Source organism: Urocitellus parryii, chromosome 3, assembly GCF_045843805.1.
Source record: "Urocitellus parryii isolate mUroPar1 chromosome 3, mUroPar1.hap1, whole genome shotgun sequence".
NCBI classification, from domain to species: Eukaryota; Metazoa; Chordata; class Mammalia; order Rodentia; family Sciuridae; genus Urocitellus; species Urocitellus parryii.
Genome location: NC_135533.1, coordinates 189,636,243 through 189,650,991, shown reverse-complemented (window position 1 = coordinate 189,650,991; position 14,749 = coordinate 189,636,243). Strand labels below are relative to the sequence as shown.

The window sequence follows — 14,749 nt, the reverse complement described above, 5'->3', positions numbered from 1 at the left end:
GGTGGAAGGAGTGGGGATAGCTATTATTTAGTTTCTATTTTTTTTAAGATTTGTTTTTTAGTTGTAGTTGGACACAACACCTTTATTTCACTTGATTATTTTTGTATATGGTGCTGAGGATGGAACCCAGGGTCTCGCACGTGGGAGACGAGCGCTCTACCGCTGAGCCACAACCCCAGCCCTAGTTTCTAATTTAAAAGAGAAATATTTTTTTTTAAAAAAAAAAAAGACCATCATGAATAATATTTAGAGTTGTGATTGCCTTCTGGGGGAGGGAGAGATAAAGAAAATATAAATGAAAGAAGGGAATACAAATAAATTGAGGTTATGCTATAGCTAGTATTTCTCTCTGCTGTCCAGAAAGTTCCAATTTACTCCGTACCCAAAACTGATTTAAATAGTCTCTTTTTCCTGTTACCTTTGGAAGAAACTTTATTTTCTCCATGTTAAAAAAAAAAAAAAAGAAAAAAAGAAAAAAAAAAACACTTTCAGAGTAATTCCTGTTTCAGGGACAATTGCTTTCTCTTTATCCATCCATCTATCCTAACTATCCCGCAGGAGTCGCCGTGGTTTCCGCTGGGAGCAGGGCGTGGGGAGCGGGAGCTATTCCGTCCCATCCTTTCCGCTCAGACGCCCCCGGGCGGCAGAGCAGCCAGCCAGCGCCCTCCCGGCTCGGAGCCAGGCCCCCCGCGGCGCCCCGGAGTCACAACAGGCCCCAGGGAGGAATGCCAGGGAGTGAGCCGCCAGCGAGGAAACCTCTGAGCCAAACTGGTGACAATGAAAGCCGGCATGTGGCGGCCGGCGGGTCACCGGGAGACTTCCAGGGATGCAGGCTGGGGCAGCGCTGCACAGCATGGCGGGGCAGATGGCAGGGGAGGAAACAGATGGATGTCCAGTGGGCTGAACTGGAAGCGCCAGGGCTGGGAGGAGGGGGAGAAAGGAGGCCTTCCCTGAAACAAGAATTTAAATAAATATTAGCTCACACACAGAATCCCCCATGCCAGGCACGGGAGAGTCTCTCTGGTGCCCATTACAGTGCCAGAAAACCTGTGGAACTCTCCAGGCTCACAGGGGGTCTCCCCCTCGCCTCCACTTAGGATCCTGCAACCTGGTGGACCCTCCCGGACTGTATTCATCAGTATCAAATCACCTCTGGCCAGTGGTTCCCAACTGGTGGTCATTTGCAGCAGGTGGTCATTTGCGGTGCCCAGGAGGGTAATTCTCACCAGTGATAACAAAAGCCTTTTTGATCTGTAGCCTGCCTATCTAAGGTCTTCCGCCTGTGTGGTACCATCATCCTTCAAATATCTGCAGATGCTATTGACATTACATAATACAAAATGTATTTAAAAACCGGACTGAATTTTCTAGTCTCTGTCTTTATTCTTTTCCCAAATCATCAGACACCAAAAATACTATTATAATTTAAAATTATTATTACTATCACACTTGGCTCCTTGAGTTTCCTGGATGATAAAGGAACATCCACTGATTTGTAGACATTATAGCCTAGAAAATTGTTTAATGCCAACCACCTCAGAAAGGCAAGAAGCACTTCATTTTTCTCTCAGCAAAAAGGTCAATGCCATTTATCCAGAGGAAGTATTTACAGGTTTGTACACCAGAACTTCTCAATGAGGAAATTCATCACAGCCTTGTTTGTACATGAGCTGAACTGGCTGCTCCTGAGCCACAGAGGCTGGGGTGTCGCATAAACCATGGAACCCACATGATTGTACAGACAATATTGCTAAAAATCAAACTGCAGGTGAACACCATGTAATAGGAGAAAATACTCATTACACATCAAGCAAAAATAAACATCTTATAAAACATGTATAGCATCATCCTAATTAAAAACAAGATTACATGTATCCAATATAAAATACTATAGTTACTTTATTTTTTTTTAAATTTTTTTAGTTGTAGATGGACACAATACCTTTGTCTTATCTATTTATTTTTAGATGGTGCTGAGGATCGAACCCAGTGCCTTACACATGCCAGGCAAGCACTCTAGTACTGAGCCATAATTACAGCCCCTAAAGTTACTTTAAATATTAATTTGGGGTTGGGGAAGTAAGGTACTGTGTCCATATTTTTAGTTGTAGATGGACACAATACCTTTATGTATTTATTCATCTACTTTTTTTTATGCGGTGCTGAGGATTGAACCCACTGCCTCACATGTGCGAGGCAACCATTCCACCACTAAGCTACAACCCCAGCTTCTATTTTTATTTTTTATTTGGCCATTGGCAGAAAGTGTTTCTTGTTTTTGGATTCAGGATTGGGTTGGGGGCCAAAGAACCTTGGCAGTGAGGTTCTTTTCTTCAATGAACGCTCTATATTCCAGGAGGTAGGACATGGATGTGCAGATCACACTTAGGAACTATATTAGTGCATTTTTCATTACTATAATAAAATACTGAAGGCAGGCTAACTTTAAAAAGAAGAGGCTTAATTAGTTTTTGGAGGATGAAAGTCCAAACAACATAGTGCAGGCTCTGGCAAGGGCCCCAAGGTGCATAGTAGAGTGTGTGCAAGAGGAAGAAGTCACATCTCAATAAAGGAAACTGAGGCTGGGACCCCATAAACCTTCTGAGGACATGACCCCTCATATCTAAGGCCCACCACCTCCCATTGCCAAACTGAGGACCAAACTTCCAGCACATGAATCTTTGGGGGAAAAATGACAGCCAAACCATAGCCTAAACCAAGCCAGAGCCCCTCCACCCTCTACCATATAGAGTTAAGTCAGAACACAAAGGGGTGGGCCCATTCTGGGTTATATTAGGCCATTTTCCACTCGCAGGTCTATTCACAGCTACACCAGAGGCTGAGATCCCTCATGATATAATTCCATTTGGTACCTGTACTGTGAATTCCTAAAATGAAGACCAGAATTGCCCTGACTTCAGTGTCTTTAGGACTCACCTTTCTGTCAGAAAACTTTGTATACTCTCTCCCCAGACTCACATCCAAGGTGCCATCCAAACTGAGTAATTTCTTTTAATCTTATTTCAGACAAAAGAAATTTTTAGAAAACAAAATATTTTGCAGTATTCAACTACTCTCCTGAAATTAATAACATGTATATGTAACATGACCCTAATATTCCTGTGACAACCAAAAAGTTTCCATAGAATTCCACAATGACCTCTAGGGGGCAGTACAACCACTGATTGAGAACTACATCAAGATTTTCATAGAGTAAGAACAGTATCTTCACCATGATCTGGCAGACCCAGGGTCTGATCTCTGCATACTTCTCCAGGTTCATCCAATCTGACACCATACTCCTTCCTCCAGACTCAGGACCACTGTCCACGCTTTCTTCTTCTTGTAATGCTGTTTCCTCAAATTCACATCAAATATCCCTTCCTCAGAAAAGTATTTCCTGGACTCCTAGAAATACTCTCTACCCACTGAGTAGAGAGCAGCTCTCCTCTCCAACTTTTGTCCCAGCTTGTAATTACAAGGGGTACCTGGTCTCAACTATACTGAACATGAACTAATTTTTTTCTTGTCATTATTCCCTAGACAATACCTAGAACTATTTACATAGCATTTGCATTGTATTAGATATTATAAGTAAGATTTAAAATATCTGAGAGGATGTGTGGAAATTCCTAGTAATTATGTCACTATTTTAATCAAGGGTCTTGAGCATCTGTGTATTTTAGTATCAGAGGTGGGTCCTGGAATCCACCCCCACAGATACCAAGGGATGAATGCATTTGCCTATAGTCATTTGATTAATGTTTGCTTCCTCCATTGCAGTATAAGGAGGGCAGGGGATGATCTGTTTTGTGTAGTCTTCTTTCTATAGCACACAGTAGGTGCTGAATAAATATTTGCTGAATAAATAGATGAACTTCCTAGAAGATACTGAGCTTTTTATCTTTGCTACCTATGAACTACATCCTCATTCTCCTTCCATATTATGATTGTGCAAAAATTGTGCAAAAAAAAAAAAGGCTTTGTTTTCCTACAGAGGTCTACCTTGCTAACAGATATACTGTGCACAATTTGAATAGAGTTAAAGTATAGCAGATGCTCAATGAAATAAAACCAATTTCAAAATGTCTGCAGTGGGAAGATTAAAAATTGTCTCTCAGAAAGAAATGATAGCCAGGCATGGGAGTGCACACCTGTAATTCCACTGGCTTGGGAGGCTGAGGCAAGAGGATTGCAAGTTCAAAGCCAGCCTCAGCAACTTAGGGAGGCCCTAAACAACGTAGCAAGACCCTGTTTCAATCAATCAATCAATCAATTAAAAAAAAAGGCTGGGGATGTTGCTCAGTGGTTAAGCACCCTGGGTTCTAGCCTTGGTACAAAAAAAAAAAAAAGATAAATGTTTGAGGTGATGGATATGCTGATTTGATCAATACACATATGTGTGTATTAAAATATCACTCTATGCCCCACAAATAGGTACAATTATCATGCATCAATTAATAAAAAAAGAATTGACCCAACACTGGCTTGTTTCTTCCTACATTTTTTTCCTTCTCACCACCTCCAACATATCAGAAATCTCCAAATCAAACATACTGTATAAAGAAGTGAATGGGAACTCCCAACATGATCATCTGTCAAGATTTGCCTCTGACCTTCTTCCCTTAGGTGACCAACTATTAAATTTTATCTTCCTGGCCAGCCAAGGGGGTCTCTTCCAGCCCAGGCCTCTTGGTGATAACAGGAGACCTGGTCCTTCAGCCCAGACTCTGTGAGGCCTGCAGTGAACACTCCTTCCTCTAGTGGTAGGTGTAGTGGGGATTCAAAGGGGGTTTCCTCTAATATAGTTGTGCTCCCCACATCTTGTGGTTGCATGTAGAGCACTATGCCCCCCTCAATCTCCTCTCTAGATCTCTTTTTAGTGGCTAAGTAGGACATAATTCAATTACTATACAATTTACCCATTTAAAGTATAAAGTTCAATGATTGTGCAACCATGACTATAATCAATCTTTGAAAATTTTTCATTTTGCCCCTGCAAAATCCTACCTATTAGCAATCACTTCTGCTTTCCTATCACCAACCATGTCCAGCCCTAAGCAACCTCTAATTCATTTTTTTGTGTCTATAAATTTGCCTATTCTCAATCGTTTATACAAGTAGAACCATATAATATGTGGGTTTTTGTGACTGACTTTTTTTTACCTGCACACAATGTTGTCAAAGGTCATCCATTCAATTGCATGTGTTGGTACTTCAGTCTCCACTGTTTGGGGCTCTATAATTTTCCACTGTATGAATGTATCACTTGCCTTATTGTTGGTATTATACATTCATCATTTGATGGACATTGGTGTTGTTTCCACTTTCTGACTATAATGAATAATACTACCGCAAACATATATGAACATATGTCTTTGGGCGTGTGTTCACATCTCCTGGATGTAGCTCACTTTACCTTCCCATCAGCAATATCCCAGAGTTCCAATTTCTTCACATCCTCCCCATTCTTCCCATTTGTTATTATCTGTCTTTTTCAGTTAATGTCATTTTTGTGAGTGTAAAGTTATCTCACTGTGGTTTTGATTTCACTGGATCCCTTAACAAGCAACAAGGCCTGGGTAGGCTCTACTGCTGTTGCTGACTGCTGTGTGGCTTTAGTAAGTCTTAGCCTCCGTTTCCTCATCTGTCAAAGAGGTGACTCCACAGGTTTCTTAAAAACATTTAATGAGAAGATATATACGTGGTGTATAGTACACAATCCCTTGGGCTTTATCAAGAACAATAGTAGGGCTCAAAAAACAGCTATTTTTTTTAAGGTTCCTTTAAGTCAAGAACTGTGACTATGTCTCTGATCTCCTAAGGAAGATGAAAGAAATGAAGCCCTCATGGCCACAGAATTGTAAGAATTATACATGGACAAAGGACATGACAAGTACCACAGTCATTTAGAGAACTGCTTTCTTCCTATTTTCTTCTCTTTTCACTTTCTGGTAGTGGAGGATTCAGAAGAGGCCCACCCAAGGTAGAGGAAGCTGTTCTCTGAAGACCCAGCCTCTGCAATTCCTTCTTCAGGAAACACATGGAAAGGCTGTTGATCATCCCATGATGAAACGACTTCTAGAGAAGCCAAGGACAAAAGGGCCTGCATGCCATTGAGACATCTGCAGTCAAAATGAGAGACCCACCTGGAGTGGTGGTGCATGCCTGTAATCCCAGCAGCTCTGGAGATTGAGGCAGGAAGATTGTGAGTTCAAAGCCAGCCTCGGCAACTTAGGGAGGCTCTAAGCAACTCAGGGAGACCCTATCTTTAAATTAAATATATAAATATTTTAAAAATGGGCTGGAGATGTGGCTCAGTGGTAAGGTCTCTGGGTTCAAGCCCTAGTACAAAGAGAGAGAGAGAGAGAGAGAGAGAGAGAGAGAGAGAGAGAGAGAGAGGGAGAGAGATATCCAGGGATAGAATGTACAAAGGGTGGCACTATTTTAACTGCTTCTGTCTTTCCTCAAAGTTAAAACTTGGCTAATTGAGTGCTGTCCAGAAATGAAGACAAATGAATGTCAAATGCCCGAATAGGAACCCCGGAAAAGAGAAGAACAGCAAGGAGTTAGACAGGAGGCCCCAGCAGACAGTCCTAAGTGGTCTATTATATAATATGACCACCCTGGAAGGGCAACTTCACCCCCACAGGGTTTGATCAAACTAGCCTGTAGCTACCTGACAATCCTGCAGGGGTAGCATGGTTTTAAAGAGAGCACACAGAAAAGCAGAAGCCAGATAAAATAATTGTCCAAGTCTTTGTTCTCTTCTTTGAAGAACAGGCTCCATCATCGATGGTCACCTGCAACCTAGCACAAGGGCCACAGGCAAGAGGCATTTGTAATGAGAGATGGAGGTCTCTCATGCCCCAATACCATTGTTCCTCAAACTCATGGGCCAGCATGACAGCTTCTCACCTCCACTACCTTTGTTACCAAAGTCCAGACCAACAAGGAGTCCCCCCCCCCAACATCTTTTTCCACCAAACATATGGGCCAAAGCTGAAGCTTCTGCTCCCCATCCGTGCCCATCAAACTCATCACTTCCAAAGCTCAGGAAGGGTCTACTCACCCCAGCCTCTTTTAAGGATGGAGGAGGTGGGCTGCCTGCTCCATTTAGCTGATCAAATCTCTTATCAGCTCCCCACCTCCATAATAGAAAGAAGGAAGGAAAAATAAAAATGTTCAACACTGCTCAGCACCAGGCCTTTTTTGGCAGTTGCTAAAACGCCTCTACTTCCTAATTTTGGGTTTAGCTAGGCACTGTCTTAGAGAGGAAGGAACGGAGTCCAGGTCCCTCTAGTCTCCCCAGACAGGGAGCCACTTTAAAAAAAAAAAAAAAAAAAAAACCAAAAAAAAAACCAAAAAAACACATTCAGCATTTGCAATAAGAGCTACGGAAGCACAGAGGATTCCCACCCTGTGTCCAGCTCCGGAGAGACCGCTCCACTTTCGCAGGCCCCAGCTTCTGGTTCCATTAGCCTATACCTCTCCCCACACTTCTTTTCCCACATCTCAAAAAGCTACCACTCCCCTCTTTACAGTTTTTGCTGAGCTCCTTACAGTGAGGGACGAGTCGCGAACAGCCCAACCCAGTTTCAAAACGCATCATACAAACGGAAAGGTGTTTAAGATAAAATATTTTCAAAGAAAAACATGGGAGGGAGAAAAGATCAGGGAACTAGAGAACAGATAGGGCAACTTCCTGGTGCTGCGGTGGTCACTCAGAGAGCCCGCAACTTCGTCCCGCCTGGCTCCAGATGGCTCTATCCAGGAGACTGGCTTCCCCAAACAGGACAAGCCCCTCAGAACCGGTCTTTCCCAAAAGATCCTCTGCCTTCCAGGGCCCTGCTTGGAGCTGGAGAGCGCAGGGGACCCGGAGGCGGTCCCAGGGTCCCCATTCTCCCTGGTCATCCTCACCACCTAAGGGAATGCAAAGCCCTGCGCCCTCATCGTGGGTGACAAACTGCTCTCGGAGCGGGGAAGCCCCGCGGCGACGGCCAGGGAAGGGCCGGCTGCGGGTGGGGAGGTGGGGCTTGGCCGGCTCAGCGCCGCTGGCCGGGAGACTTTTCCTCCCTGGCGCGGGTTCGAAGCGGCGCGGCCCAGAGAAGAGGAAGGAAGGCGACAAGGAACTCGGGCCGAGGTTTCTGTCTGCAGGCGGGTCAGGCCCGCAGAGGGGGTTGGGGAGCCCGGGGGCCCCGAGATCGGGCGGGCGGGCGGCGGCAGGGCAGGCACCGCTGGGGGCCGGGCTAGGCGCGGGCTGCGCCGGCAACTTTCCCGGGGACTCGGCTTCGGCGGCGCGGCCCCCACCCTACCCGCCGCTCGAGGCTGGGGACTCTGGCCAGGTCCAGCGGTCGGCGCGTGCGCTCCCCGGCCCAGTCCTCCCCGGGCGATCGCAGTGACCCCGGCCCCGCGTCCGCCCTCTCTTACCATCTGCGCCACTTTGAGCAGGGCCCCCTGGGTGCGGGGGTAGACGGAGTCCAGCAGCCCCTCCGAGGGCTGGCTCGCGCCCACCCCGGGTCCCAGCGCGCCGCCGCTGCTGCACGTGGTGCGGACGAGCCCCGATCCATGCGACATCGCGTGGCCCCAGCCCGCTGGCCGCCTCCCCGGCCCGGGACCCGGGACCAGATAAGGAGGGGCGGGCCAGGCAGGCGAGCGAGCGGGAGGGCGGGCGGGGCGGGGCCCTGGCGGCGGTCTCCGGCGCTGGGAGGGCGGGGCGCACTCGTCCGCCACCCCTGCGCCCGAGACCCCGGCCAGCTGTGGTGGGACCCAGCGCGGGATCAGCTGGCCGGCGCTCTCCAGGGAGGCTGCAGCGGTCCCGGAGCTCAGAGACGCACGGAAGTTGGACTGGCGCGAGGAGGAAACCGGACGCCTGGGGCCGCGGCCTCTCCCAAGTGGGCAAGACCCGGGTCACAGCTGGCACTGAGCCTCCTGGGCTTTTGTGTGGGTTGAGGCTGCGGATGTGTGCTTCGAGACTTTACTGAAGTTTAACTTACACTCGGCGGAATGTCCAGGCCTTACCATGCAGCTCCATTAAGTTTTATGAATGTGTGCACCTGTGTGACCATCACCCAACGACGAATGGAACATGCCCATCATCTCAGAAAGTTTCCCCGTGCTTCTTTTTTTCCTCTTGCTGCCTCTCCTCAGCACCCTCCTCTGACTTCAGGCAACCCAAGTGGTCTGCTTTCTGTCACTGTTAGATTAGTTTTAGCTGAACTTGGACTTCATACACTTGAAACAATGCAGAATGTTCTCATTTGTGTCCAGTTTCTTTCACTCGAGATAACTCACTTGAGATTCATTCTGTTGGGAATACCAGTGATTCAGATCAGTAGTTCCTTCCTTTTTATTGCTGAGTAAACGTTCTACTGTGTTTTAAAATTTTAATTTACCTGTTGATGAGGACCTGGTTATTTCCTCCCTCTCTCCCTCTCTTCCTCCCTTCTCTCCTTTCCTGGATATTATGAATAAAGCATTGATGAATATTCTGGAACTTTTTCTTTTTTGGTGGCTATAAATTCTCATTTCTCTGGGGTAAACATCTACAAAGAGGTTTGCTGGGCCACAAGGTGAGCAAATGTTTACTTCTATTAGAAATTATCAAATAGTTTCCAAGTGGCAGGACTCTAAATGAGTTAGAGTTTTGAGACACATCTCCAACTCTTTTTTATTTTAGAGACAGGGTCTTGCTGAGTTGTTTAGGGCCTCACTATGTTGCTGAGTCTAGGGTCCTCCTGCCTCAGCCAGTGGATCTTGCTGGGTTGCTCATGCTGGCCTCAAACTTCTGGGCATAAGCAATCCTTCTCCCTTAATCTTCTTAGTAGCTGAGACTCCAGGTGTGTACCACTGCACACAGCTCCAAAGAGTTATGTTATTAATGTTCCCTGGGTTATATTTACTCATATAGAGAAAACAGCAAAAATAATGTATCTTCCTGGGTTCAATACTCAGCAACAGACACGCACAAGTGTTCATACACGCATGCACAAACACGGTAAAAAAAAAAAAAAAAAAAAAAAAGCAAACAAAGATTGCTTCCGTGAGCTTATTAGGTACCAGTACTGTCCTGGCATCAGAAGATTTTCCAACATGGCAAAATCTTAATAATTCTAGAGGGTGGATAATACTCTTTCATTCTCTGTTTTGACAGGTCTCCTAGGTGATTCTGAGGCACATTCAAGTTCAAGAACCACTGTCATGATCAGATACACTAGAGTTGAGACATTACATTACTTTTTTTCTACTTTGATATACACTTGTTTATCTTCAGCATCTGTCTTCTCTTTAAATAACATGCACATCTGCTTGATACCTCTATTTCTTTCTCTGTAAAACAGGTATAATTGCAACTAGGGGCTGCTGCGACAATGTGACAGATATGCAGACGTGCCAAAGCATGAAGTTGGTATTGCTCATCACTTTTCATGTAGATTTACATTTTCACTCCTGCACTTGTCCAAGTCTTTGAAACCCACAACAGAGGTGACAGGAGATCTCTGTTAAAGTGAAGGCTTCAAAGAAGCAGAAAACACAAGCGCTGGATAATTTCTCCTTTGAAGAGTCTTCGTGCAAATCTCTAGGAATCGTCTGGTGATTTTTCAGTTTAATGGCTCTCAGTCCAGAAGCACCGTTATCACCTGTGTGAAATACAAATTCTAGGATGCCATTCTGGTCTGCTGGATCAGAAGCTCTTGGTACGGGGCATGGCAGTCTGTGTTTGAATAAGTCCTCGGCGTTCATCCCCACCCTGCATGCTCCAGGTTGAGAGCTGTTATTACCCAGGAGAGCTTGCTGACACATTACTGGGTTTCTCTGCCTGGTGTTGACCATTGTGCAACCCAACCCTGATTGGAAATAATCACCGATGCTGGCCACTGTGCTAATCATTTTATCATAATCATTTAAGATACTTGCAATGCAAGAGACTTTCACTGGCCTGACGTACAAGAAAGGGCTGCAGAGATCAGATCTTGCCAAGTACAAGGAGATGTCTGCACGGTGCACTGCCTGCTGGGTGTTAATGATTGCCACTTTAGGGAGCAAGGGCTTGGACAAAGGACTTCGTAGTCCTCTAAATATGTCACACTATAAGAGGGAGCCAGATGGGTGGTCCTGAGTAGCTGTTGAGAATTCAGGAATTTCCAAGTTCTCCTTTTCTCTACTCTGAGGGTTTCAGGTGCTTATCAACAGTTCCAAGACTTCAAGTGGAATGTCAGTGACTGCAACTCTTATACCAACACAATTAAGATGATATATCTGGATCAGATATAAGGAAAAAATTAATAAAAACAAGAGTTGGCTCTGTATTTGTCATAGTGATTTTTGTTGCAGAAACAGAAACTTAACTTGAGCAAAAAGAATTCATTGGCTTTGTGTAACTACAATATGCAGAGGTGAATTCCTATATCAGGCATGGTTTGATCCAGGAATTCAAATCAGATCTGGTCAGGGCTTCTATTTCTAGCTTAATAAAGAAATAAAAGATTTTTTTTTTCTGGATTTAGGCAATACAAGAAATTGAGGGAGCATCTGGGGGAAATTTCACTTCTTCAGTGTCTGGGAGGCAGGAAAAGGTGGTTCACCTATGCACTCTTCAGACCAAATAATTCCTGGAAGAGGAACTCCTTCCCCAGGGAGTTTGCAATTTTAGTAATGCAGGGAAATGGAGTTAGGTAGCAGGTAGCTGTGATTGTCATCTGCATGGAGTGGAGTCCAGGTCTGGACTAAAAGTTCCCTGTTCATGCAGTGTTTAACAGAATTCTTGGCCCAAAGTAGTACTCAGTATATATCTGTGGAATTAATGTAGAGTTCCAGGGATAGTCCACAGAGGGGAGTAACCAACTTGTCCTGAACCAGGGGGAAGTTTCGTAGAGGAAGTGGTGTTTGAACTGGGTCTTGAAGAGTGATTAAAACTTATAGTGGTGGGGGATGGGGGTGGGGGCATGGATGTAGCTCAGTGCACTTGCCCAGCAAGCAGGAGGTTCTGGTTCATTTCTCAGTACTTCAAAAGCAACAAAAACAAACAAACTTACTGGGTCGGCAAGAGGGAATGGCCCACCCCAAGGAGGCATAAAATAGCAACCTGGTCCCCAGGTATTACCAGTGGTTTGGGGTGGCTAGAGTGTAAGGATACGTGGAAAACTGACAGGGGCTGGACTGAGAGGTAGTCCTGTGGGGATATTGCAGGATGGTGGATGCCAGTTTTAGGATGGGGTTTTATATAGGTAGTGGAAGCTGAAAGGATCTAATGAGAGTTAAAACATGTCAAGTGCTGAGAACCCCCTTATGATGGAGATGATGATGATGAGTTTATTAAGATGAAGAAAGTTTCATGAGTAGTTTTTTTAATATTTATTTTTTAGTTGTAGTTGGACACAATACTTTTATTTCATTTATTTATTTTTATGTGGTGCTGAGGATCATGCATGTGCTAGGCAAGTACTCGACTGCTGAGCTACAACACTAGCCCTCGTGAGTAGTTTCAATGCCCTCATGAGCCTGGTTGAAAACTACCGACCTGGCAAAGTTCCTGGCAATTTAACTAAGTCCCTTGAAATGTCACTACCTCTGTGAGGCCTTCTTTGAGCAAGAGCAATTCTCCATGCCACGTATTAAGCCAATATTTACTGAGCATCTAGAAAGTGCCAGGCTCTATGTTAGGATTGAGAGCTATGTTCTTTTCCCCTGGGGCTTCCTGACATGAAGGGACCAGACTGTAAAAACTATTTTATTTTATATTTTTTTTTGGGTACCAGGGATTGATCAGGGACACTCAACTACTGAGCCACATCCCCAGCCCTATTTTGTATTTTACTTATAGAGACAGTGTCTCACTGAGTTGCTTAGTGCCTCACTTTTTGCTGAGGCTGGTTTTGAACTTGTGATCCTCCTGCCTCGGTCTCTGGGATTACAGGTGATGCTTCACGACTGGCCCCAAAAATGGCAATTTTAATACAGTATGAAAACTAAAAGTAGGGTTAAAGTGAAGTGCTAGGGGGGCCCCAGGGAGCACCTCACCTTGTAAGGGAAGTAATGGGAACGTCTGGGAAGGCTAAAAAGCTATTAATCAGCCTCAGGTGGGTGGAGAAGAATGTTTTAGGCAAGTGATAGATGAGGCTGGAAAGGTGGCAAGACAACATGGCAAATATGGTCCCCTCACTCCTGTATGTGCATCCACCCTGCACCCATGCTGGAAGTATGTGGCCTCTCACACTTTAGCCTTGCTGTCTCTCTTCCCACATTGGGAGTTCACATGGGGAAAAAAATCACCATGCAGCACCATGCTTGCTTGAGTTTATGTGCTAACTCTGTCACCCACCAGCTCTTCAAAGGTAGGAAATTTATTTTTTATTCTTATTTTTTGGGGGTGCTGGGGATTGAACTCAGTGGCAGTCGACCACTGAGCCACATCCCCAGCCCTATTTTGTATTTTAATTTAGAGACAGGGTCTCACTGAGTTGCTTAGCACTTCACTTTTGCTGAGGCTGGCTTTGAACTTGCAATCCTCCTGCCTCAGCCTCCTGAGCTGTTGGGATTCTAGGTGTGCGCCACTGTGCCCAGAAAGTGGGAAATTTCTAACCCCCTTTGGGACTCAGTTTCCATCTGTCGAATGGATGTGAAAAAGCATACCTATACTTCCTAATCTAAATCTCTTCTGCTGCTGGACGTGATGGTGCATGCCTGTAATCCCAACGATTTGGGTAGCTGAGGCAGAAGGATGGCGAATTCAAAGCAAGACTCAGCAAAGGCAAGCTGCTAAGCAACTCAGTGAGACCCTGTCTCTAAATTAAATACACAAATAGGACTGGGGATGTGGCTCAGTGGTTGAGTGCCCCTGAGTTCATTCCCTGGTAATCCAAAATAAATAAATAAATAAACAAACAAATAAACTTCTTCTGCTGCATATCAAATCACCACAAAGTTTAGTGACTTAAAATACTTTATTATTCTCTCTCATGGTTTTGTGATTTGACTTGGCTCAGTTGGGTGGTTCTTATTTGGGGTCTATGACACTGTTATAGTCAGAGGGCAGATAGGGCTAAAGTGGTCCGAAGCTCCCCTGGGGTGGACATCTAAGATGGCTTTCTCACATTGCTGGCAGTTGATGCTGGCAATTGGCTGGAGCTCAACTAGGCCTGGGACTGGGAGGTCTACATGAGGCCTCACCACGGGGCTTGGATTTCTCAGAGCCTTACAGTTGGGTTCTAAGAGGGAGCATTGACAGGGGCACCATTCCAAGAAGCAGCAAGAGGAACTGCAGACAGTTAGGGGTATCCCTGGAACAGGACCATCACTATTTCCTCTATGTTCTAATAGTCAGAACCTTCAAGGCCCCGCCCACATTTAAGGGGGTGCTGAAATAAACTTCACCGATTTAAATTTTTTTTTTTTTTAGTTGTTGATGAAACTTATTTACTTATTTATTTTTTATGTGGCGCTGAGGATCGAACTCAGGGCTTCACACATGCCAGGCAAGTGCTCTACTGGTGAGCCACGAGCCCATCCCTATGACCATTTTTAAAAGTACAATCTGCCATACCTGTGTGAGAATTCAATACAGTAAGGCCTGGAGCGCTCGACACGGAGCCCGCCAGCAGGCTTTCAAGTGTGCCGGCTCTTCTTGGCCTTCATCCCAACATCCTTATCACCATCCAAGGTGCCTGGTACATGGTAGTCCAGATTTATCATGTCCAAATCTGATAGTGGGAAAATTGTTTACCATATATTCATGGTTACTGACCATAGA

General features: G+C 45.3%; 1 protein-coding gene across 1 annotated transcript in view; it reads right to left on the bottom strand.

Moving 5' to 3' along the window:
• The window catches only part of Cmtm7 (CKLF like MARVEL transmembrane domain containing 7), a 53,772-nt gene extending 44,976 nt beyond the window's left edge, over window positions 1-8,796 (bottom strand). Inside the window, exon 1 of the mRNA XM_026406189.2 lies at window positions 8,431-8,796. Within this exon, the coding sequence (XP_026261974.1) occupies window positions 8,431-8,577 (147 nt within the window). The 5' untranslated portion in view covers window positions 8,578-8,796. The remainder of the gene's footprint in view (window positions 1-8,430) is intronic.
• Window positions 8,797-14,749: the final 5,953 nt, after the last annotated feature.